The sequence below is a fragment of the Streptopelia decaocto genome (assembly GCF_964273445.1).
Source record: "Streptopelia decaocto genome assembly, chromosome: 4".
NCBI classification, from domain to species: Eukaryota; Metazoa; Chordata; class Aves; order Columbiformes; family Columbidae; genus Streptopelia; species Streptopelia decaocto.
In genome coordinates, this window is record NC_138658.1 from 51,229,477 (window position 1) to 51,255,640 (window position 26,164).

Here is a 26,164-nt window from a genome sequence, read left to right on the forward strand (position 1 = left end):
AAGAGTGCAACAAAAAGGGAAAGCAGCATTTTCTATAGGAGTTCTGTAGAGAAAAGAGGGAAAGGTAAGAGGAACCTTGATGCAAAGAAAAAGAGGCTTCTACTTGAATTTGTGGTTATTTTTAGGGTCACGCTTATGTATAATGAGCTCACCTACGAAATCTATTAATGACATGTATCACCCAGGAGAGATCGCAATAGCAGCAGTAAATGGCTTCCTACAGCATGACAAGCTCTATGCTTGTAACTAACTGCAAGACCTAATACTCATTAAAATGTACTTTTACCACTTAAAGAAAATAAATTATAAAGCTTTTACAGAGCACTGAAGTGATTCTTACTATGAAGTGTGACTGTTTTCCTGTGTTCTCCTATCCTGACCAGCCAGTAAGCACACCTAATTATTTCAGATAGGTAGCTGAATGTGAAAACCAATAATTCCAGTCAGTGAATCTGGCAGAGTAATTATGTCTTGATACGTATATTGTGAGGAAACTCAAGTGCATCTGAACAAGCTGAGCTGCTGCAGTTAATTGACCATGGGTAGTGACTAATTTCATTTGAGAATTCTAAGTAGATTGAAAATCTTGCACTAGGACCTTAATGAAAGGATCTTCGCTTTTGCCAAAATATTGACCCTGCTGGCAGTGTAAAGCGTGAATAAAGAAATTACATTGCTTTTTTGCACATCCCTGACTGTGAGGAATGCTTACATGATTTTTGTGTAGAAAACTGATTGATGATCATTCCCTAGTAATGGATCTTAATTAGAAAACAAGATAAACAAGAGAAGAAATTAATATCTGCATTGTGTGTGGCCCAAGACTGACTCTGTGAAAGTGAATTTGTTTAAGGCATGCATTATTTAAAAGAGACTTCTAGTTAAAACAGCTTATTAATTCTCATAACTTTTTGAATGAGCATAAGTTAATTATAACACTGAAATAAACTTGGGATAGTAGAATGTTTCTGTTATTCCAGTATAGATTTTTGTAATTCTTGTGCCTTATTTTTCTTTCTGAGTTGTGCTGTTGAGTTAGTTAAAACAAAGGAATAAAAATTGTAGCTTTCTATCCATTTAAATTAGAAAACAAGATTTGGGATACAGTGGGAAAGGAAGGATCTTTGGGTTGTTGTTTCTGCTACTGCAAGTACTTCCTCATGATATTTATTTCATAAGCTGATCAATGTGTATCTTAAAATACAAGTAGTAGGGCAAACTGTTAAATAGGAAACTTTTGGCGGACCATGTCTTTCTGATAGTTAGCCCTCTAAATTTCAGCCTGAATTGATTTATGGCTGGTGTGTACCCCTTTGTCTTTGGGACAATACTGTCCTATGGCTTACACAGCACTTTTCCTTAACATTGTTTATCCCCTTTCTTGACAACAAGCACAAGTCCTACCAGTACTTCTTTTCCTGTGTGAAACAAAATTCTCCATCCTTGTTAAGCAGACATACATCCTTTCCCAGCTGCAGCAGCACTGAATGAAGAAGTTACCATCTTCTAATTTATCATACTTTCCTGGAAATTAAAATCTATTATTATCTACCAGCACAGCTACTGATGTGAAAACACTTTGAATAGTCATCTCTGTGAGTGTTTTGTTGACTGGTAGTTATATTGGGTAAAGTTGGTTAAATTGGGTATGGTGGTAACTAGCTCATTGTATATGAAATAGATGCAGAACAGTTCAGCAAAGCAACCTTAGCAAGCATCTATAAGAGAGCTATAGTCTCTGGCAGATAATTGGTGATGGATAACTTGGAGTAGACTAGGGGACACCTCCTTAAACCAGCACAGTGTGGATTAGGAGAGAACGTATGTGTACAGATGTGGGCTCCTCTGTGTGAATGTTTTATCTGAGCTTGTCCTTGTCACCCAGTTCTTCAGCTGGGCTTGTGTAAAATGGAGCAGGTTAACAAGCCCAGTGAGTGAGCACCTTAGTTATACTTAGAGCATTTAGTTTCTCCTGACTGCCAACACTGAGTCATATGCAGATTTCATCTGAGTGGGTCACGTCTTTGAAAAGAAAATTGTGTTAGGGCTGGCTGATGAGGTATTTTTATTCTGAGATCTGCTAACTAAACCCAATATTGATAACTTTGAACTGGTAAGGGGTGCACATTTTGTGTTTGAATGCCTTGGGGTGGGTAGGTGGGAAAGTATTTTCACTGTTTTTGTTTTTCAGTAGTATTAGTTGTTTTACAAGGTGGGTAGCAGTTTTCTGTACCAAAAATTTCTTACAGAGAAGAAAAAGATACAGAAATTATAAGCGGTTTGGGAGCAGACTATGTTTATTTATTTAACTTTATTTATATTTTAATAAGGGCGATACCAACTTGCTCTAATGTTGTTTTGTCTTGTGTTTTTTGGCTTTAGACTTCATTTATATTAAAAATGTAATTTCTGCTTACTGTTAAACAATGATACTGTTAGTGCTCTCTTATATTCACTGAATGCCATGTGCAGCAATGATCCAGCAGACTGATAGGTAATTGTGTAGCATCCTGAATGCACAACATCTGTCACTGCTGCTCTGTGAACTGAACATCCCTCATAAACAGAACGCAGACTTGCTAGAAATAGTGTTATTTCAAGAACTGTATGCTCCATAATTTAAAGAAGTGTGTACATCCTATAGATAATATACTTGTATAAATGCTTTCCCCAAGATATCTGTGAAGACCTTATTTTGCCTGTTTGCTGCATTTCCCACCCTCTTCCCATTCCAAACCATATGCATTGCTTTTAAAAGTTTTGCGGGTCATCTAAATTAGGCATTCAAAATCTACTAGCTATTCAGACTTCTCCTTGGCACAGAACATTTTCCAAATGGAGGGAATACAAGACAGCCAGAGATGGGCACCTGTTCAAGTAGGATGGTAAATGGCTCAACTAAGTACTTGAAGTTCAGGTTGTCCACTCCATGCATCGTTATGCAGTATACACATACTCTTTGATAATTAGCATTTATAGAGCTGACAGGCTGTAATTAAAATTCTGCCAATTTGTATCTGAAATCCAAGAAGAGGTATGAATGGTAACTCATGGTACCTTTTTACGTATTTATTTTGACTGTAGATGTACTTGCATAGGAATGCTGGCTAGAGAACACTTTCACGAAAACCATGAAGGCTATCTGTGTTCTGAATGGTGGTGCAAATACGTTCAACAGGATTGCATGCACTTGTGGAATGTGAGGAAGCTGGATGTTACGTGTATATGAGGATGTATTAGTGATTTGCTCTTCCAGCAGAGAGACTCAAAGCCTTGATGAAAGAAACAAAATGAGTGTGTTTACAAACCGAAGCCATGAGCTGAACGAGGTCAAGTCTTGCCTTCCTCAGTTCCTTAAACATCAGGACAGATAATATTAATGTACTTTTGAGAGTTTCCTGGCTCAGGCTGTGGTGTTGACCTCTACCAGGCTTTCTTGTCACCTTTTCCATCCTGCCTCAAGTAAGTTTTAATATTCTGCAAGCTTGGACTTTGCAGGCTTTTGTTCTCTCCTACCAATATAACTGCATTTGATTTCTACAAATAGTTGACACATAATTCCTCACAGTATCTATTGTTGTGACTGTCTCTTCCATCTTTAGCTTTAGCACAGTATGATAGACTGTTTAATGCTACTGTGCCTTTACTTGTGGAGTGTTAATGAGGACAGAATAAGCAAAAATCTCCTTAGATGATAGGGGTGCTATGATGTTAAAATACTGAATTAAGACTGAAGCTCACAGAAACAGGTAAATTTCAGCTCAAGTTGTCTGACTCATTAAGGAGAATTTCCAGATAAAATCAGGTGGTTTATGGTGTTTAATTCTCCCTTTGTCTGTTCTCACTTCGTGTTGTTCAGTCATAACCTTGCTGTGTTGCAAGGGTTCTTAGATACCCAAGAGGTGGTTGGATACTTTCACTTGTTGTATGTTGTTTTTTTTGTGTGTGTGTGTTTTTTTTTTTTTTTTTTTTCCCACCTGGGACAAGAGAGAAATAAAATAAGACACTGCTACTTGACTATTGTATTTTCTTCTGGATTTCATGTTTCAGCAGTTCTTCTCTGAAATGCTTTAATGAGGGAAGTCCTAATAAACTACATGAGCATTCTTTCTCCAAAATGAATAATGAAAATACAGGAAAGTATGAAAGACATTGTGCCAACCTGTATTGTTTTGAAACTCTCATCTTTCTGCTTTCCACCCTGTGTAATTTTTTTGCTATTATTTTCATGTGTTGTAGCTAAATACCATGTTATTGTTAAGACTCGGTGTTCGGGTAACCTAAAGAAGAGGTGCTCTAGTAATCTACAGCCTTGATGACTGCTCAGTGGGAGATCATGAACTCCAGATTTTCAAAGAGCAGGATGGCTTCAGAGATAAGCAAAGAGATGGTTCCTCTCTTACTCCCAGCAGATTAAGATGCAAGAGGAATATGTAATTTATAAGGAATGATTTACACTCTGGGTTTAGCTCCTCTTTCGCTGCTTCAAAATCATCTGAGGGAGTATAGTACCTCAGGTGAACAAGCTTAAGGTTGCTTGCTGTTTTTTTTTTCCCCTTCTTTTATGTGCTGCACGTGGTTTGCTCTAAGGAGCTTTACACTGTGTTCAAATTCCATTCTGCTTACCCAGTGGTTTCACAGAATTATTTCTTTCCCTTGAATGAAGACCTTATTTGGGAATCTTTCCTGAAGAGGGGTCTAGAAACAGGTTTGGAAATGTTGTATTTTAAACTTTATATATTGAAGCTTCTACTAGTTTAATACAGAGTGTTTCAAAAAGATGGACCCAATTTCAAAGCAGTATATTTCACGATGGCAATATGTTACAATTACACAAAAATTTACAAACAGTTTAATGAGTTATCAAGTAGCGGTAATAATTTGAAAATTTATACTCTGCCTTTTCAAGTGGTAAGAGTTTCATTCATGGGCGGTTCATGGTTGCAGAGATACAGTGATTTCAAATTGGGTCTATCTTTTCAAAACACCCTGTATATTCTTCCTGGGTCTGATTTAAGGCATCTTTGGAAGGAGGAATATTTACATGTAAATTTTACTTCTTGTTACATTCACACAAAATAAGCACATGTCTGACACAGTGGGAAGAGCTTTGATCATTTAACTCCTCTTGCATTGGCCAGGGCTGCCTCTTTGAGGATGCTAATAGCTCTTCAATTTGGCAAATAGTATCTTGCTTATACTGATAAAATTTCCTACAGGTGGCTGAGTATGAGAAAAGATTGAGTTATTCCCTATGTGAGTGAAAATTCATGGGCAGCACTATACAGTATTCAGGCAGCTTTACTTATAATCTTGTGGGCATGTAGGCCTTTTTTTTTCTCTCCAATAAAATACTTTGATATTTTCACTGGCATCTTAAAAATAAGCCTGACATTTTGCCATAAAGAAATCATAGAAAAAAGGAATTAGAAATGGTATGAAAGATCACATATATATCCCAAACAGCCATCACGTCATTGCTCATAAAAGACAGAAACTCTCATTGCCATTGAGAAACCATTTCCAATGAAGCAGGCACTCCACCATTGAAGTTTCAATTTTGAGCTCCTAGGGAGATCTACAAAACATCCTCAAAGATAAACCTGGCAACTAAGCTTTATGCTAGTATTGTTCATAGTTGGAAAAGTGAAATGATATGGGTACAAAATACTTGTGGAAAAAGCTGGTTCTAATAACCCCAGGTAGTTTAATTGCACAGTGCTCTGAACAGCTGTACTTGGTGGAATGGGAGGAGATAGAAACTGCAGTACAGGTTGGAATATTTCATATGTATTTTGCCAGGAAAGAAAATACTGATGGATTTGTGAGCTCAGAGCAATCGTTGTAACTTGTACTTAACTTGAAATTTGTTGCTTCTGTTTGACCTAAAAGAGAGGCTCATGTGCCTGAAAAGTTGTCTGTTTCTTTGCAGTTCCGATGGTACAATAAAAATATCACCCTTCCATAAAAGACAAAGATGAATTCTGGCATCTTTAGGTTTCTGGTGTTTTGGTTTTGTGTGTGGTGGTTTTGTTTGTTTGTTTTCTCCTCTCTCCTGTCTGGGCTGTTGTTGCTTGTGGTGTCATTTGGTGTGGGTGGTTATTTTTTGTGTGTGTGTTGTGTGGGGGGTGGTGGTGGTGTTAATCAAACTGAAATCTTTCTGTTTATGGCATCTTTAATGATAGCCACGCATACCGTCCACCAGTTTAGATCCTTAATATCTAGCACACAGGCTTTCCTTTTGAATCTTCATGCACTTCCAAGAATTAGGAATATTTTAAAATATTTTAAATATTTAACTAATACCAAGCAAATGCATTTGTCATGCAGAGAAAAATTATTTATTTTTCTCCTGTGTAGTGATTTGCTTATGAAATTAAGTATGCAGTGACTCTAAGGTTGATAATATACCATATGTAGAGTAATTAAATATTACTGAAACATCTGTGACACACCTTCAAAACAAAACCCTTTTCTTCGCTTGTTTTCCAAAGGCAGAGTCCCAGCAGGGGGCTCCCAGGTAACACAGAAATCTTCAGTGGTCTTAATGCACACTAGTTGCCCACACTTGTACAACAGCTGTGTATTTTAGAACTTCTTAAAATTTGAGTTAAATTGCTATTTAGAGTCCTTATTAGTTTTTTAAAAAAGCTTTCTACTTATGGAAGGTTTTGGTAGCTAAACTCTTGGCTCATCTTACAGTGTTTCAAGTGGAAGTTGCTGTTCCTTGGATACAAATGTAGATGCTAAAAAGCCAAAATTTTTTGGCTTTTTTTCTTTGCTTTAGATCTTTAAAAAAATCCATCTGATACATATTTTGTGGAAATGTAGGCTTAACACCATCTACCATCCCAGAAAGGCCTTGGAATTCTTACATATCTTAGTAATTTTCTGCAAGTACATACCATATATAAAGAAGAAGCAGCATTCATTAAGAGTAGAATTATCAGTCTCATGTAAAGAAATAGTTTAAAAAAATGAAAATTTGATATACTATCCTAGAATCCTGCCAAAAAATAAAAGTGCTGATTTTATTGCTGTTTCACTTATATCTTTCAGTGAAAGACTCAACAGTTAGAGACTGTAAGAAAGAAGTAGGCCAGTAGCCAGCCGGACTTCAAATGATGCCAGCTGGGGCCAATGGCATAATCCTTAGGAAATAATTTGACAATGTTTTTCTTTTCTCCCTTCCCTCATTTGTAAAACATCTACTACTGATTCATCAAAAGTATTTCTTCAAGTACTGAAATATCTCTTGTAGAATAGTTTGAGTTAATAAAATAGAAATTGAGTTTTTTTTTTTTCTTTTTTGATTGGACTCCAATGGTGTGTTCCACAGATGTTTTCTGAGAGAAGAAAATAATGGGAAATGGGTGAAGACGTTATTTGAACTAAAACTTTACCAATAAAACAAGTGTGTGCAAAATTTTCTGTCTCTTGATCAATTATAGCATACTAAAACTAATAAATATGGCATTGGGGACATATAGGTGATTTACTTGGATAAATGTTAGGCCTTTTAAAAACTCTAAAATATTATCTCCCTTTTTACCAAAAAAGTAGATAGCCTTAAGAGACATGGTATTTCATTTGTAACAAGTTTTATCATCAAACTGAGAATTAGTTTAAAACATTCCACATCAGCTAATAAAACCAAAAATATCAAGATTTCCACAATAGATTCACTTTCCAGGTTCTTCATTTACACAAATATATTAGGAACAGGACTGGAAGTAGATTTATGCTTCCAATATAAGCACTTGATCACACTGTCTTACATAGTTTACAAAGCCATCTATCTGAAGATCATGAAGAATGCTGCATTTCAGTCTCTTGTGGCCATATTTTTGGTGGTGGCCTGAAAGGCTCCTCTAAACGAGACATCAGCAGCGAATGTCAGAGCATCACAGAGTGAAATTTCCCTGGCCTGAGAAGTGCCAAGGGGTTTTAACTTCCCCAAATTTCTTCTGCATGTGCCATGATGCATGGGAGATGTCAGCTTACCCTTTGTACAAAACTTATCTTCTCAGATGATAAACTTTTCTGTCTGATCTATAGAAATGATGGTAATATAAGAGGGTGTATATGTATGTTTTTGGAAGATGATCAGTGTCTTGTCAGACTAAGCCTACTGTTAAGCACGTGGCTTTGAAAAATTGGTCCTTCTCCATGAATGTAAATAACTGGACACTTTTCATATGCAGAAAATACACAATTTTGCAAAACATAAGCACAAATAATTTGTACTTGTTTTGATTTGTTTTTAGCTGTTATTTCTAAAGAGAAGCTAAGTGTATACTCTTACCGGCCTGATTCTAGGAAGGATCAGTGTGTGTGGGGGGAGTTTGTTTGTGTGTGTATGTTTTGTTTGGTTTGTGGGTTTTTTTTGGGGGGGAGTGAGGATGGTGATGTGCACATGTGGTGTTTGTTTTGTGGTTTTTGTGAATGTGGGGCATATGTGTTGGTTTTGTTTGCTTGTTTGTTTTTTAGCTGCCTGATACTTTTACTGTACAGAAAAGGTACACATTTATCCCTTACTCCTCCCATCCTTCTGACTTTTGTTGAACTGGTACTTCACTGATGTCACTGATCAACATCAATAAAATGAGAGCAAAGTTGGTTTTGAGCAGCTAAGAACTTCCATTTTCTCCCTCAATAATAATTGTTCTCAGCAGGCTCAAAATTAATAGAATGCAAATTGGAAATGTGCAGCAAAGCACAACCTTAATTACTGTCCCTTTTAAATTTTTATTATTAGAGGGAAATGGATTTGCTTTTTATTAAATGTCTTTTTAATGAACTTTAAGACTTGGAAAACACACATACTGTGATACTAAATATATGCTGATATGCAATGTACTACTTAAAGTATGTTAGCACATTAGAATTCAGCACAGGTCTCTATTATTGTCTACCTGTATACAGCATTATATTAAAAAATATAGTAAACAATCTGTACTGCTAACAATACCTACTAGCTCTATAGGTTAAATTGCAGGAGTTTTTAGAAAAGTTTTTGTGTTTTTCTTCCAAAAATACAAGTGTTGTAACTGTGTATGTCCATTTGGTGTTCCTTGCAAAGTATAAGCAGCAAGAAATGTATTCAAAATCTAGTATTTCAGGGAAAAGGTAAATAATATAAAGTTATGCAAACTTAAGAACTAACTCCTAGAGTATAAAGGTGAAATGTGTGCTACCACAGGCGTATATATGCAACTGGCCACACTGATACAGTAGGAGTTACACAGCTCACATGTGAAAAGCTTGTGGGGTTTTTCTTTCTGGTGGTTTGCTTATAAGGTATCTGTGCGCCTAATACGTTATCAGGTACAAGCTTTTATGGTTGGTGAGAGGAGAAATCTGATGTGGTAAATATTCAAAAGCTCCCTTCTCATTTGATACCTACCCTCTAAAAGAAAGTAAAGAAATAACTACTTGTAAATTACCTATGCTATTGTTGGATGAAGGGTATTTAAATTTATTTGAATTTTTTCTTGGTCAAAGGTACTTCATTATTAATATCTGCCCTTAAATTTATTTTTACTTGATTTCTGTCTCAATGTGTTTGTGGGAACTATAAATAATAACATTATTTATATACAACAGAGATGAGCTTTGGTGTGAAGGGAGTTCTTTTAAAAATAAATAAAATAGTAAAAAAGAGACTGTATACAGAAATGCAGATTGGGTTGACAGTTGCAGAGTAATTCCAAAACACTGAAAGATGTTTGCACTGCTGATATGTGAGAAAGGGAGGACTTGCTCAGATTTAGTAGACAAAACATAGTCTGTAAAACAGAGGATAAGAAAATAATCCAAAATCAATTTATACCAACACAGCAAGAAATTATGTGCTCTATAGAAAATATGCAATATGTGCTTTGCAGTGTCTTTTGGCTTTAAAATTAAACATTTGTTAAATGCTGTCTATTTTTTTTTAATTATTATTATTGTTTGGATAGTGTTAATGTGGTCAGATAGTATAAACAATGTTAATATATTTTAATAGACAGCAAATAATTTCAATAATCTGATTTTGATCTAGAATCTGCTTGAATTAAGTGGTCTTTGACTCTACAAAATGCTTATAATTCAGTTCTTCAAAGTGCTATACTTGATAGTGGAATTGATTACAGTGTTTAAATTCAAGCCCATGAAGCCAGTTGTGACTCCAGCAGACTGCTTATGTACTTAACTACTGATTACAAGAGCCACTGCTCACATATTTAATGCTGAGTCCATCTTAAGGATTTGTGGGTGTGTGGTGTTTATGTTTTTGTTTGTTTGTTTGTTTTGGAGGGTTTTTTTGTGTTGTTGTTTTTTTACATACTCTCTATAGGAGTCATTCAACCTGAAGTGTTTTCCCACCTTCCCCAGGTTATTTTCCCATTTAAAAAATGCTACGTGAAAATGGAATAAAAATTAAGTGGGCTGAAACTGGAGGAAAAAATCCCCAATCCAATGCAGGCAATTATTGGACAGTTCAGTAGGAGTTTACAGATAGTTGCTCCCCACAGAGCTGCATGTTTTTTGGGGTAAGAGAAGGTTGAGCTCTGCCCTGCATGCTGCTGGCAGGGCTCTGGTTTGCTCTCAGTGGTGAGGATTTTTGCTCTTGGTGAGACCAGCAGCTTTCCCCTGGCTGTCTGTGGGGCCACTCATGCCAAAGGCAGGCAGCCAACCTGTGTCCTGGTCACACCTGGGACTTCTCACCCTGCCCAGGACAACAGCTTTCTCCGTTTTTTTTTTTTTTTTTCCACTGTTTATTAACTAATAATTTAGCACTTAATTTTATCAAGCCTGCAGGCTCCATTTTGTGCTTGACACTGAATAAAACCAGTGTTTCAGAAGCAGTATTTTTGGTTTGCACACAGAAGCCCATAAGGAGTTACAGGTTTTCTGGTTTACCTGCAGTAGTAAAGGTTTACGTAAGTCACACCCTGTAAGTTTTAGGGGCTGTACTCACTTTTGTCTTAAATTTCCTCAGTTTTGGCTGTGTGATTTCCGTTATAACTTATTACAATGATCTTGGTGTCAGGTATTCTTCATCAAAAGATGTTAAAAAACAATAAAACCCTGTTTTGATATGTTCCATTACATATAACAAATGTGTGAGTAAAGTAGTAGTGAGGTCGCATTTCACTGTATTATAAAGCACCACATTGCCACAGCATTAAGGTTATAAATCCAACTACTCCAGCGCGAGGAGGTGCCTGAACTGAGGTTGTCTCTTGGATTCCCAGCCATAGTGTCAAGCAGTGAGGTACCCAGCAGCCTCCAGAGATGGATATACAGCAATGTGGGGTGTAGATTTTTTTTTTCCCCCTCCAGTGTCCAGCTAAATGCTGGAGAAGTAAAACAATGATGAATCAAGCTTCATGCAGCGAAGAGACTAAATGTGCTGGTCCCCCACTGATTTATCATCCTTATCATCCCTGTAGCACTCTGTCCTTTCCAATCCTTTTACATTAAGTAAGGGAATAAGAAACCACAGGCTGGGCATGAAGAGCACTGGGAGCAGCTGGAGGAGGCAGGTTTGGGGAGAAGTGTTCATGCCTGGAGAGGAGAATGCAGCTAAGCTGGCAGGGAGTTTAAATGCAGGTTTCAACATTGAAGCTGGAGAAAAGTTTGGCTGGATCTGAAAAAAATGTTTCTGAAATTCAATAAGCCCAGTGGGGAAGTAAAGCTTTGTGCTGCTACTGCTGTGTTGTCTGTTGCTAGTGAGTTAGACGGCTGCAGGGGACACACAGCCTGGGGAGGAGACAACCATTAAAAAAAATAAGTCAAAAAGTACTTTTTATTTGAACTAGAGTAATGCAGTGGTTGTTTGTCATGAGTTTGGGGGTGTCTGGATTACAATTCCTTTATTCTTGCTATTTTTTGTTTGGTGCATGAATATAATTACATCTCTTTTAGCCTCTGAAAAACAGAGTGAGCAAATACAACTTCTGCAGGATTCTCTTATTCTGTACCACATTTTTTTTCATCAACTAGAGCATATAACTGTTCTTCAGTTACATTTGCTCTCTCATTCACTACAAATGAGTGATGCTGATACTGTCTCATTCCCTGGTGCTCCTTCACCATTCTTGCATAGAGCTATGAGACAGAATACACCTGCACTGCCTCTTTCCAGCACTTCCCTCACCTCTTGGCCTCCATGTAAAAAAACAAGCTATATCTTGTTACGTCAATGCCTGCTTGAGTGCTACTGTGCTTCATGCGGTAAATTGCAGACTGTAGCTGTGTTGAGATGGCAAAATATATATATATTTTTTTTTTTCTCAGAACATATTATACAAACTTGTTTGCAATCTCTATTAACTGCAGTGTGTGGGAAGTCACCTGGGACAGACTGTGTCAAATTAACCAGTTTTGTATGTGTTAAAAACAACCCTGAAAATGCATTTTAGCTTATGGCAATGTCACATACGAATGGTGCTGTGGCTCTCAGGCAAATACAAATATTTCCTGTTATGACTTTATAAATATACAGGCTAGGGAAGTCCTTGCCCAAGCATGAGAAAGCATAAGTGAACTTCGGCGCTTTTTCCCCACTGGTAACCACCAAGGATGAGGAGTAGCTCTTTCTCCTACAGCTAAGGAAGCCTGGTTAACAAATGCAGCTGTATTTTCAGGCATGCATGCTGCCTTCTGTGCACAGACTGGCGCTGACTGCTTTCTCCCCATGGGCTCAGGTACTGGTCACTGTTTGCTCATCTCCTTGAACTAGCCACAGCTCAAGCTGCCTCAGACACAAGCGTCACAGTGCTACATGTTTGCACATTGACTCAAAGGGATTTTTTTTCTTTCTTAAGAAGCAGGTGGCTACACCACAGAAAATAATAATAGCTGCTAGTGGGAGTACTTGATAGGAACTGAAGAATCACGCTCTTCAGGTACATAATACTTAACAGTGACACTCAACTTCCCTGGCATACTTGAAATGGAATGCAGTGGAAAAATTAATGTGGAGTTAAATATGTTTACGTGTGTTGAATTGCTTGGGCAACAGGTTGAAAGAGTTACTTGGTTAGTAGTGTCACACGTTATTCACTACTGTGAATAATTAATACAAGCAGCATTTGAAGTAACAGATGCAACAGCAATGCACAGTGTTAGAGGGCAGAAGGTTTATGTGTATTCTGTGTCTGTACAAGTTTATGTGCACACATCGTTCTTTAAAGTATGAGAATATAGCAGCTGAAAGTTACTGGAAAAAATAGCTAAAGGGACTGTTAGTTTCTTCATAGCAATAATACTATAATGGAGACATACTGGGGTGATAATCCTTTGATATACGATCTAAAACCAGTCCAGTGCATTCAGTGCATATTTCCCTTGTTTATTAATCTATAAAGACAGAATATTAACCTTATTTTATTTGTCCTCAACTCTATTGAGACTGAACATTGCATAAACGCCAAACTGCCAAGTACATGGATGCAAGCAAAGCAGGTTATTTAGAGCTCTTGTGATGGTTCCAATTCCCATTTAAAGAAGCCAGTAAAATTTCATATCTGAGCCTGCAAAGAAACATTTAACTCTGGACTGAGAATAAGAAATTTGTATGGGGAATAAGAGACATGGGAGCAAGTAAGCATTTAAATCATCACCGAGAGAAGGATTAAGGCCCTACCTAATTTGCTGGGAACTCAGACCCTGGCCTGCAGCATAATTAGTGTTGTCTGTCTTGTTCATGCCAGGCCAATTCTCCATCTTCGGTAATGAAAGTGAAACTCACAGGTCACAGCTCCTCTCTGAGAGTTTTAGTGATATTGTCGTCTTGAACTCTATTGCATAGAAGCTAAATGCAAGCTAATATTTTGCAAAGTTTCTTCTCTACCTCTGCGGCTAAGATTGGAGCTGAGCTCAATTTTCTAACAGGCCTTCTGGATTTTGCCTAAGAACACTTTCTGCAGTGTTTTCTCCTGCTTTATTTCTTACAAGGCATATGTATCATCTGGTATATGAAGAAATTGCTGTTTGTATGATCTAAATGTAATATATAGGCTGACAGAAGCATATTTATTACCGCAAGAAAACCGAATGCTAATAGATGCAAACAGTGCAGTATTTGCCATCTGTTGTATGAAACATATTTCAGTGTCCCTTAAATTCATTCTTCTATTCATTTGTTATCTTTGCCTTGGATCAGATGTTTGTTGTGGAATAGGTACATTACATGTGTTTTCACTGGCAGCTGTCAGACCAAAGTCTGCTCACAACATGTGTCTAAACAGCTGCCTTGTCCTTGGAGAAAACATGGCACAGCAGCTTGAGCTGTGAAAAAGACCTGACAGCTGAGCATCTTCTTCTGTATATGTTTGGTGATGACAGCACAGCTGGTGGGTACAGGCACATCTGGCAACACTTGGCCCTGCTCCAGCCTGAGCCCCTGCTGCCTTCTCTGGTGTGAGAAGGTGAGGAAGCCCAGGAACCTGGGAGAGCCCCAGGCTGCCCCTGTGTCAGTGTCCATTAAAGGCGTGAGGCAGGGGTGAGGGAGAAGGCAGCAATCACCCAGTACTAGACTGCAAGTGTGTGGAATATAGGTTGCTCTTTATATCAGTGTGGGTTTTTTTTCTGTTTATTTGGGGTTTTGTTACGTTTGCTTTTCCTACTATAAGCAGTGAGGCATTGGATGGGGTATTAAGCTGGAGAGCTGCTGCTTAACTACACCAATGTGAAAGGTTATCTCATCACATGAACTAGCAACCTCGTTATGTGAAGGTGACCAACTCTGCTGTTGCACTGGAGGCTTGCCTGAGTACCCCTGAGAGGAAGAGCACAGGTACTATGCTTGGCAGGGTCACAGCTTCTTGGGCAGGCTGGTACTTTGTGGATGGACTATGTGACAGGACTTGCAGCAGGTTCACCAGATGTGCCACAGGTTCTTTTGCTACCTCTGCAGAAGATAGTTATTGATATCAGATGTATGGCATGTGAATGGAAGTGCGTGCATGTCATGCATGTCTAGGTATAGCTTATATGGTACACAACTGCTTGTGAGAGACTACTTGGCTCTAATGTGTGTTCTTGCTACTGTGCAAATCCTGTAATGTAAATAAATCTTGTTAGAATCATAGAATGGTTTGGGTTGGAAGGGACCTTCAAGGTCATCTAGTTCCAAGTGCCCTGCCGTGGGGATCCGCTTGGAAAGTTTTGAAAAAAGTTTTGAAAAGTTTTTAGGCCAAAGAGTCCTCTAATGATAACTGCCTTGCTAAACTGAGTCAGTTTGATCGAAAGGAACTGTAGGAAGTCTGAAGGCAATGGGAAAAGATGTATTTTTCAAATACTTTGTTCAGCAGATGATAATTGCAACCTGGAGTCTATCAGCTATTTCCCCATGGGTTCCTTGTTTTGTTTTTCACAAGTGAAGTAGTAGTATTTCTGTACCAGAAGAGATGTGGCTGTAGCAAAGTTCCTGTGCAGTCCTCAGTGGCAACTGATGCACTACCTGTGAATCTGACAAGTTCAAAAGAAAACTTATGATGAACCACTATAATAATATTTAGAGGATTTTTTTTGTTTCTTACAAAGCTTGAATTGATGGGTTGGAAGGCTTTTTCTGAGTGCATGGGTAGTGTAGTAGTTTAAAAGGCTATGTTTTTGTAGGCTAAGAGGTCATTTCAAACTTATTTTCAGTAAGCTCTAAGTCATCTTTCCCCAAATATTACTTCAATTTCTAATTGCTGAAGCAGTTTGGGGTTTTTTTTTTGGTCCTATCTTGGGTACCATTTTGATGTATTTCAGCTAGGTTTTATGCTTTTTGTGTTTTTGGTTTTATTTATTTTTGGTGGTTTTTGTTTGTTTATTTGTTTTATGATTAACTGAAGTATGTTTTCAGGTTTACATTATCCAGGCATTATTTTCACTGTTGAATGATAAGAGCAAACAAAGGTTGTTTCAAGCAGGCAATTTAGTGGTGGTTCCCCCTCCCCTCCCTGAGCAAAGCTACCTTAACTTTAAAAATAATCCAAAGCCTACTCAGGCTCTGCAGTAAACTCAACAAATAATGTGGTTTAGTTTTATTTTTTCATTTGTGTAACTTAACATTAGAATGTGCCTGTTCAGATTTTAGAATAAATTTTTATCTACGGGGTGAACATAGGTTGCACTGTATGAAGGAGGAGTTGTGGTGTAAATAGGCAGTGATAAATTGAAGCAGATTAAAGAAAACCTGTACTTGGATGTATAGATAATCCTTAATTCATGTAAATTTTCAAATGTCCCTTTTTTATTCCCTACCTAATGCAGGTCACATTTCCTCACATGACTCCCAATTTTATATTCAACATTGTTCTAAAAAACTGCTGGAGAGATTTCAGAAGGAAAGAAGTGTTTGTCTAAGCTATGATTACCAGGTGAGAACCATAATAAAGAACTCATTAGTAGTGTTAATATGCACAGAAGAGACAAAAGAAACAGGAGCACATCAGGCTTTGCTAGTTATGGCTATAGCTATTGAAGGAAGTTTTGATGCCCTGAGGAAAACTCTGGGATGTATTGTGGTGGTCTAGATATAGGGTATTTGCTGACTCATAAAGCTGCATTGAGAAACCAGGAAAAAGCAGAGGAGAGCAGCATTAGTACAACCTGCACTTGCCAATCACAACTTGCATTCTGTCTGAACAGCCACATATCCAATTAAAAAAATCCAACATACCGTAGGCCATAAAGGACTGTCCCATCTGGATGGAGACGAATCATTCGATTTTTCACTGTCACTCCATGGACAAAAGACTTCTTGTCATTTTGGAAATATGTGTCCGGCACCCAGAGCTGGTCAGCCACTCTGTTGTCCAGAGTTAGGTTCAAAGGTATTCCAGCATAAGAGAGCCTTTTATCCCTCCAGGACTGCTGGAAGTACATGGTCAGGGTGTAGTCCTAGAGAAGAAACAAGAAGGGCTTTTTGTGTTTTCCATGCTAATTAACTTAGCAATAGGAAGTTGAAAGATTGTTAAGATGTTGCTGTTATTAACTGCAATTATGAGTCTTGGCCTGATCATCTTAATGTTGAACTTCACAGTACTCGCCAATGGCAGTGACCATCCCTGGCCACAGGCTTTCAAAACCTCTCGAATCAAAGAAAATGCATAGTACATTTGGGTCTCCAGCCCATGGACCACACTTGCACATTTTTTTGATAGTTTTTTTTAATACAAAAAGAGCAGGGTTTAGCTGACCACAGCCAAATAGCACTGCATACCATTGAGGACCCTCTTCTGATATTCCCTGTCTTTGCCCTAAAAGATTCTCCCCACAGTCCAGAAAGGGCAGCAGTCCCTACACCTCCTGAAAAAGCATGAATACAACCTCTGAACATATAATGAACAACTTCCCATTCTGCATCTGCAGAAGCTGCCAGATGTAATGGCCTTAGATAGCTGGGAACATCTCACCTCAGCCTGGGGAATGCAGTGATTTCTGTCCTTGGCAATCAAATATTACCGCACAGAAAATGAACATCATCTCTTGACAACCATGCTGTGGCTTAGATGAAATACCATTTATGCAGTCCTTCAGCTTACACTTAATCTGAAAAGAAATTTTTCTAAAAGGCTTCTTGACCGATATACTCGCTCATGTCCATCTTTCTGGGAATCTGGTGATTTTTAAAGGCAGTCAGTTTTTTAAAGCGGAAAAGCCCCTGTACTTTGTATAATAGCTGATGGAGTTCTTAAAAGATGACTGGAAGAGTAGTATGTGGACTATTAGTTTTCTCTTTCTCACCTCCTTTTCACCCCCCTTTCCAAGTAGCAGGTCACTTTGTCACATATCTTAGTGGTAGAAGTGGCATCAAAATAATAGAAGTTGTTGAAAAAATGGTTAGGGTAAGAGTTTCTTTTATGTGAGGGAAAGCCTTACCTCTGTCATCCTCACAAATCTTAGCCAGGACTATAATTTTTTAAGAAATAGAAAATAAAAGCTGTTTGATGTGACTTGCTCTCTTCATCTTCAGAGGCTTCTTAAGACTGTACTGTTGCCATTAAATCAAAGCAGACTTGTTACCTTTCAAAAGGACTTTCTGCCTGAAATGTTCCATCTAGCAGAGTTGTAAACTATAGATTTATCAGTAAAATTAGTTAATGAAAATAGTGTTTTTGCTTGTCCTGGGTCTGCAGTACTTGTTTTGTATGGAAGAAATGCCATGACTTGGTGATCAGTGGTCATATACAATAGGGCAATTACCTCCATTCTGAGCACTGATTTGCAAGGATTTCATAGATATGTCCTTCTCCAGGCCTGCAAGATGACATTGCCCACAACAGGGCCAAGAGGTGATATGCCAAAGGTGTAAGTTGCTTTTTATTTTTGTTTGTTTGTTTGTTTTTCCTGGCCCAAGTAACTAGGAGGAGGTCAGGACAGATTCTTTTGCTTTTCAGACCACACTGGAACTACAGTAATGCAGTGAGGTGTATGCTGTGCTCTGCTAAATAGGTGACTTACAATTTAAATAGCAGTATGGAGAAGCATGAACCCCAAGGAGGCAAGTTTTTGAATGCACAGTTTGGAGCTGGCTTAGAAGCAGACACTTAGAAAGAAGTTAAATCTCTGCCCTTTCTTCCTCTGATGCATATACAGACCCACAGACCAGATGGGAATTGGATGAGAAAAAGTAAAAACAAAAAAACCCAATCACTGTTCTGGTGCAGTTTTCATATGATCTATCTGTTTTCTAGCCTGTCCTATTTCAAGCAACTTCAGGTAGAAAAGCTTTCATAACTGGCTGAGAGAAATGAAATCTTCAGTGTTTCACTTGGTATCCTCTACAACTTCTGCCTGATTCAGCAAAGCCTATGCAGTCTGCAGCACAGATGGAAGAGAAATTCCAATTACACATAATTATCTTTCATCCTTCCTGCTTTCCTTTATATTTTCACTAGGTCTTAAAGGTGATTTTGTAGAACTGACATTGCTGCACTGGAAAAAAGATAACAATCGAGAGTTGTGCCAATGTGGTGGTTCTCAAAGCTCAAGCATGAGAGAAAAATAGCCAAGATAAGCTACAAGAGATCTTAAAGGATGTGACCAGGTGGAAAAAAAAAAAATCTGTCTCTTGGCTATGGGTACTAGAAGAAAATAAGTTGCTATTTTTAGCACCATAGTCTGCTTTAGAAATTTTGTTTCATCCAGCTGTACTATATACAGAATATTGCTGTTGGTAACACTAGAGTAGAGAAAGCAATCTTGCAATTGTGCTATACTATGTAGAAGTACATGGTAAGCCAACGAGTGTTAATGGGGAGAAAAAAATCTGAGCTCCATCATAAAGGAACCTTGGTGTTTCTTAACTCAGAAAGAATTATCTTTGTGTGTGTGGTGGTTTTTTTGTGTGTGTGGTTTTTTTTGTTTATTTGTTTTTTTGGTTTTCATAGAACCACAGAATGTTAGGGATTGGAAGGGACCTCAAAATATCATCTAGTCCAATCCTCCTGCCAGAGCAGGAACACCTAGATGAGGTTACACAGGAAGGCGTCCAGCAGGTCTTGAATGCCTCCAGAGTAGGAGACTCCACAACCTCCCTGGCCAGCCTGTTCCAGTGCTCTGTCACCCTCACTGAGAAGTTTCTTCTCAAATTTAAGTGGAACCCTTTGTGTTCCAGTTTGTACCCATTACCCCTTGTCTTACCATTGGTTGTCACCGAGAAGAGCCTGGCTCCATCCTCGTGACACTCACCCTTTATATATCTGTAAACATTTAATGAGGTCACCCCTCAGTCTCCTCCAAGCTAAAGAGACCCAGCTCCCTCAGCCTTTCCTCATAAGGGAGATGCTCCACTCCCTTAATCATCTTTGTTGCCCTACGCTGGACTCTCTCCAGCAGTTCCCTGTCCTTCTTGAACTGAGGGGCCCAGAACTGGACACAATATTCCAGGTGTGGTCTCACCAGGGCAGAGGAGAGGGGAAGGAGAACCTCTCTCGACCTACTAACCACCCCCATTCTAATACACCCCAGGATGCCGTTGGCCTTCCTGGCCACAAGGGCACAGTGTTGGCTCATGGTCATCCTGCTGTCCACCAGGACCCCCAGGTCCCTTTCCCCTACACTGCTCTCTAATAGGTCATTCCCCAACTTATACTGGAACCTGGGGTTGTTCCTGCCCAGATGTAAGACTCTACACTTTCCCTTGTTATATTTCATTAAATTTTTCCCTGCCCAACTCTCCAGCCTGTCCAGGTCCCGCTGGATGGCAGCACAGCCTTCTGGCATGTCAGCCACTCCTCCCAGCTTCGTATCATCAGCAAACTTGCTTGATCTCAAGCATCAGTCTAGATATGAAAATAAATCAGTCTATGTTTAACTTTTGCATTTAAGAATTTCTGAGTTAAAAAAGCAAGGCCCAATGTAAAATTTAAAAAAGATAATCTGTTTCTGCAGATAACTGTTCTTTCAAATTATATGTTTCAAGAAATATTTCACTTTTTTTAGAAGCACACAATGTTTTGCCTACCTGTTCTTTCTATAATAAAAGAAAAAGCTGTAATACTGTTGAAAAATCATTGTATTTCAGTAGATTTAATTGAGCTCTCTATGCTTTCTGTAAGTGCCTCCCTGCTTTTCCAGGGCATAGTCAACCTTGCTAATGGTAAATGTCTGAGCTTTGATGATAAAGTTGTTCTGATGTGTACTGATTATTTTTTGTGATGAATTCTGATTTGTCAGAAGGAGATTTTTTTTTCAATTTCTTAGTAATTGTGCAAATTTCTTATTTCTTTGCATCAAACTCGAAATGTGTAGGTAAGTGTGTATAGATATATACTATAACATATAAGCTGGTTGTGTATCAAACAATATTTTAATAAGGTGCATTAGGTTGCTAAGACAAGTACTTACATGCTAGTCTTAGGTAAGAGAGATTCTGTGAAAATGTAAGAGAAACTAGCCTATTTTACTCAAAATGACAAATTATTTCTTAATCCGAATTTAAGCAGTGTCATAAATAAATATTGGTACCAAGCTTCACAGTTCATTTAGGTAATATAAATTTCTTATAGTAAAGAAAATGAATAGACCTCTGATGCATATTGTAGTTGAAGATGGGAGAACAGTTTATAGTTCCAATAAGTAATGGACTGGTGAGTTCCCACCACAATACTAACCCTATGTTTTATTTCAACTTTTTTGGTTCCTTAATTTTTTTTTTTTTTTTTTTTTTTTTTTTTGGTGCAATATATATAGATGATGTAAGGGTAATAATGGAATTTTTCTTTCCTGATAAACCTCTATAGATCTCTGAAACCAGTAGAGATACATTAAAATAACTAAATACTTTAGATTTGCTGGTAATTTCCACTGTATGGTTTGCCACTTTAGCACAGCAGAATATAACGTGGAACACGTTGTTATATCACAATCTAACCTTCTGTGAGAGACAGAACTGGTACTTCACCATGGGTATCAGTTGAATTATGGGATCTGGGAAAAAAAGATAAGTTTATATGTCTGCTGTTGTACAGGCGGTTGCATTGTCTTTTACAAATTCCAGACGTGCATGTTTCAAGGGAAATCTCTTGCACTGTTCAGCTTTGATCTAAAAGACCTTTTACATCTTCCCTCTTTCCACGGTGGCCTCAATCTATGTTCTGCTATTGTTTCATGTATTGAAAAATTACTTGAATGTGATACATTCAAGTAGTAACTGAATATCGAAACACACTCCAAAAGTCTTACCAGATAGAATTAACAGTACGGATGCATTTCTTAGCAAGTTAGTAAATGGAAGAATATTTTTTTAACATTTAGCTGTTCTAGGTTAATTCACTACCAAATGTTAGATCTTTACATGAGTTTGTACATGAAGGCACTGCGCAGCAAAAAAATATATGAAACATATCAATGCCATACTTTTAACAGATAATGGTGTATACTGATAGTTGTGGGATGCATACTGTACACCCAAACAATCTTAAATTTAAATGATAACCACGGGAACCATGCTACAATTTAATATCTGGCAGCATCACAGAAAATGAGATGCAATACAATTCAAATATAGTATAACTTAATCAAGACAAACATAACTGAAATTGCAATTTAAAATTAAATATGGAATGATGATCAGAATACTAATATTGACTGCAATGATGCCATAAATGTAGAATAGCAATATATGTAAATCCTGTTGTGACTGCAAGCTTGTATTAATTGGGATAAATTATTTTCCCGTGTTTATCTGCTATTGACAAGAATGGGAAGGGCAGAATTTTGAGACAATGATAAGTGCTGAATTTGCCAATTGGGAAAAAAGCATACTCATTCATACATGTAAGCACGCTAATGCATCAGAGGAAGCCATGAACATTTGTTTAGCAACAGTTAGCTGCCCTATCTTGGAATTCCTGGGGAATATCTGTACACACACCTGCAAAAGAACTATTTTAAGGGAATGCAAATGGTGACGTAGTTTTTTGGCTGTGGGGTTGGTTTTCTGGGAGTGTTTTTTGAGGGGTTTTTGTTTAGTGGTTTGTTGTTGTCATTTTTTGGTGGGGAGTTTTTTGTTTTTTCTTTTTTTTAATAGTGTACAATTTCCCATAAATACTTGGTGTTCAATTCCAGATGCTGCTCAGTAATGGGGGAAAACATTTAAACTGAAACTATGGAGGAAGAATATACTGGTTCTACTCATGCTTTTCTCTAAAAATGTCAGGGCAGCTACATCTCCTTAAGTCTACAGTCATCCCACCAGGCAAAGAAGCCAGAGTGTTAAGGATGTGCACACTAGTCCATCGATTGTATTTGCCTTCTTTTCTAAGGACATAGTTCAGTGTTCCTATTGGTTCTGCTTTCAGTGAAGGTTGATGCAGTATATGTTATCCAGTTTCCTTCTCTTCTGTCCCAAGCAGTGGAAGGAGTATGTACTCAAATTATTCAGTGCACTAGCCTAGTTCACAGGAAGCTGCGGTTCTTGTGAACTACACTTCTGTGAGGGGAAACAAGATAGGAAGCTCCATTGACTCCAGGATAATGGAATAAAAGCCTTCTATTTTTTTTGAGAGAAGTGGGTGGTTTTTTTGCTGTGTGTTTTCATTGTGGTGGTTTTTTGTTTGTTTGTGAGTGGTTTGTTTTGTTTGTGTGCGTGTTTTTTTCCGTTTGTTTTGTTTTTTGTTTATGGGATAGGACTTTTCGCACAGCAAGCTTCAGTTGTGCAGAAATCACATTTTATGTCAGAAAATTGCAAGTCATTTGTAGATGTGAGATATCTGCAGGAGAAAAAGTTGTCCAATGTATTGTTATTTTGTTTGATCCAGTTGGTAGCTCTAGTTGCTAGTGAAGTGCCTTGTTTTTCAAATGTGCTGACAATTCTCTGGAGAAACGTTTCATAAAGCTTGCTGGCATTTATACCTTCACAATTAAATTAAGTATGTGGCATCACAGTTGTGTCTCACAGAAAGAAGCAGAGATCTGGCAAGAGTCCGCATAGCTGTAATGATGATGCTGTTTATTGCTCAAAGCACAGCCAGGAACAGGATCTAACTCATTATAAGAGTAGCATGTTGGAAATGACGGCACTCATCATTACTGTTTTGGGATCCAATATTACTCTTTACAGTCAAGGCAGAAGTCCCCTTAACTGTAATGGGATTAGGATTATATCCAATGTCTTCAATCATTACCAAAAAAGCAAACCAAAAGGCAAAACCTTTCTCAGTTACAATAGCAGACTATGTCCTTTGTTGCATTTTGTGCAATGTTTTAGTAATAATACTAAGCTAATACTAATACTATTACTGCTTTGGGGATTTAAAAGGGTTGTGCTGATAGTTGTGTTTGGTTGTCTTAGCATTATTTAACATAGAGAAAAGTAAAATCTCAATTTGTTTTTGTGTGTTCTACTTTGCCTCTTGGGGAGAAGAGTAAGGACTTCTGTACTTTGGACTGATATCTTGCGTTGCCCTCTGCTTTTTTTCTCTTATTTGAGCTTTGCTAATCTGGGAGTCCTGAACATGCCACTTGTTCTCTATATAGGAAGAGAAGAGATGTTACTAAATACTTATATAGATTGCTTTGATTAGGAAGGGACTTGGCTAAACTTAGCAGGAGAGTAAGGTAGCAGGTAAGGCAGGCTTGCTGATGTGCTGCTGTTGTCCTCATTGCATGCTGGAAGTTCTAAGAAAGCTTTAAAACCACCATAGCATTCCCAGCTGTACTTCAAACTTCTAGCCATGTAACCCACCATCTGGGATAGCAATGAGATACACCCATGTAAAGTTCCTCACAACACAAATTAATACTACATCTGTCTTAAGTGGATATGCCAATTGTCAACATAAGAATCATAACACGTCCATGATGTGATTCATATTCCCTGAAAGAGCAATGAACGGCATTTTGTACCTGAAGGAAACAAGTAGTGATAGCTATTACCATGCTATTCTATTTTGCTTTTGAAGCTGGTAATCTTTTCTATATAGAAAGTAATACTTGCCATAAAGATGCTTGAGGGGAGGGTTGGAGAACGGGAAAAATATGTGTTTAAGTAAGATGGCATTGTAATGAATGCTGGAGTAAATAAATACAAGTTTATTGGCATATATAGTAACTCTATTCAACATGTGCATATACTTTACAGGCAGCAAATAAGTGATCTTTATATTTTGGCTCTGGTGGGAGCACCTGTGGTTGAATAAAGAACAGTTGAAGGGAAAACAAAAGAACAGAAAAGCTTCTTACTGGCAAGTAACCCACAGACCAACATATGTTAATCCATGTCCAGATAAATCTTTTAAGAGCACATGTAGACAGCAATAAGAGACAAACATGTTTTCTGTTAGCTGTCTCACAGAGAGAAATGCCTGAAATGAAGTTTTTGCCAAAAAAGCCAACCAAACCAAACTTGTTCAGATGGTCTATACCTGTCTGTACCTGAGCACTCCATTTAGTGTTCAGGTTCAAGTATTGCCAACTGCTGTGCAAAGGTGTTCTAGGTATTACACGCTGCTTTGTGCTGAAGTCGAAGATCTTCTAGTATTCTCCTGTGAGTTATGTACAGACAAGGTTTTGCACATGCAGGTATGGTGGGATGGCATTTGAGGACTGTGACATTGTCCCAAAGTAGTGCTGTCTTCATCCCCTCCACAAAGTGGGTGCAGCAAGCACTCCAAGGGAAGGAGCTTTCAAGCTTTAACTTATGTTCCAAAATGTTTCAGCTAGCTTAGACTGAAAGCACTAATACACAAGAGAGGGACTGGGCATTTGAGAGGAACCTGTACTTCCCAGGCTCTTGTGTGGACCATGTGAAGATGGTTCCTAACTGACTGGAGGACTGAATCCTAATGAGGTGGGCATAGGTCAGCTCTGAGGGTCTACAACATGGAACCTGATGTGAAGAGTAATGCAAATCAAGAAAAAGATATGATGGAAGGGTACAGCACTTTCAAGTTCCTGTAAAGGCGAAACATTGTGGAAAAGTGGTGAATTAATTAAACGGCACTTCCCTTGCTACCTATAAGCAAGGTAATTGGAAAGCAGCCTTTTTTTCTAACAACAGTTGTTTCTGAAGCACTTTTTTCTTTGTAATTTCCTGTTAGCTCAGCAGGGGTGAACTACGAGACCATTATGAAGTGCACCAAATGTCTAAGGAGGATGGCACAGTGCTAAGAGCTCAGAATAATTCCTCATGGTGCCAGTGCACAGTGTTGCAGGCGAAGCTGAACCGATAGCTAGCTTAGGAGCAGATGGAAGAGGTGTGCTGAATTTTGTCTTGAACACTATCGTGTAACCAATAACAACACCAGAAATTTTGTAAGGACTGGATAGAAAGTTGAAAAGAACACAAGAACAATCACGTCACAAATGTAAAAAACGAACTGGAGTCATAGGACAAGCTAGATGAGCACATACAATAAAAGGAAAACCCCCACAATCCTTAATTCTGTGTTGTGAGGCCTCATGTTAAGCAAAGCTTGTGAGTTAGAAATCAGTAGTGAAGACAGCAAACTATGGCCAGACTCCTTGGATCCAGAAGATGCAGAACAATGTAGGAGAGAAGTTAAATGTATCTTAATACAAGGTTGGGCTATCTTTGTAACACCAGCTACTGTTGTTTTTGTGTGTTTGTTTGTTGTTATTTTTTTTTTTAACATATATAGATAATTTTTTTTTTTTTTTTTACCAATTTACTTCTATGCAGATTAGTTAGGAGTTATTCCTATTTCTGTGGGCC

The 26,164-nt window shown here is 38.0% G+C and overlaps 1 protein-coding gene across 1 annotated transcript in view; it reads right to left on the reverse strand.

Annotated features, from left to right (window-relative positions):
• The window catches only part of GABRB1 (gamma-aminobutyric acid type A receptor subunit beta1), a gene marked incomplete at both ends in the record, with an annotated part of 116,587 nt that overhangs the window by 34,872 nt on the left and 55,551 nt on the right, over nucleotides 1-26,164 (reverse strand). The window contains one exon of the mRNA XM_082051662.1: nucleotides 16,664-16,884. Coding sequence (XP_081907788.1) covers nucleotides 16,664-16,884 — 221 coding nt within the window. The remainder of the gene's footprint in view (nucleotides 1-16,663; nucleotides 16,885-26,164) is intronic.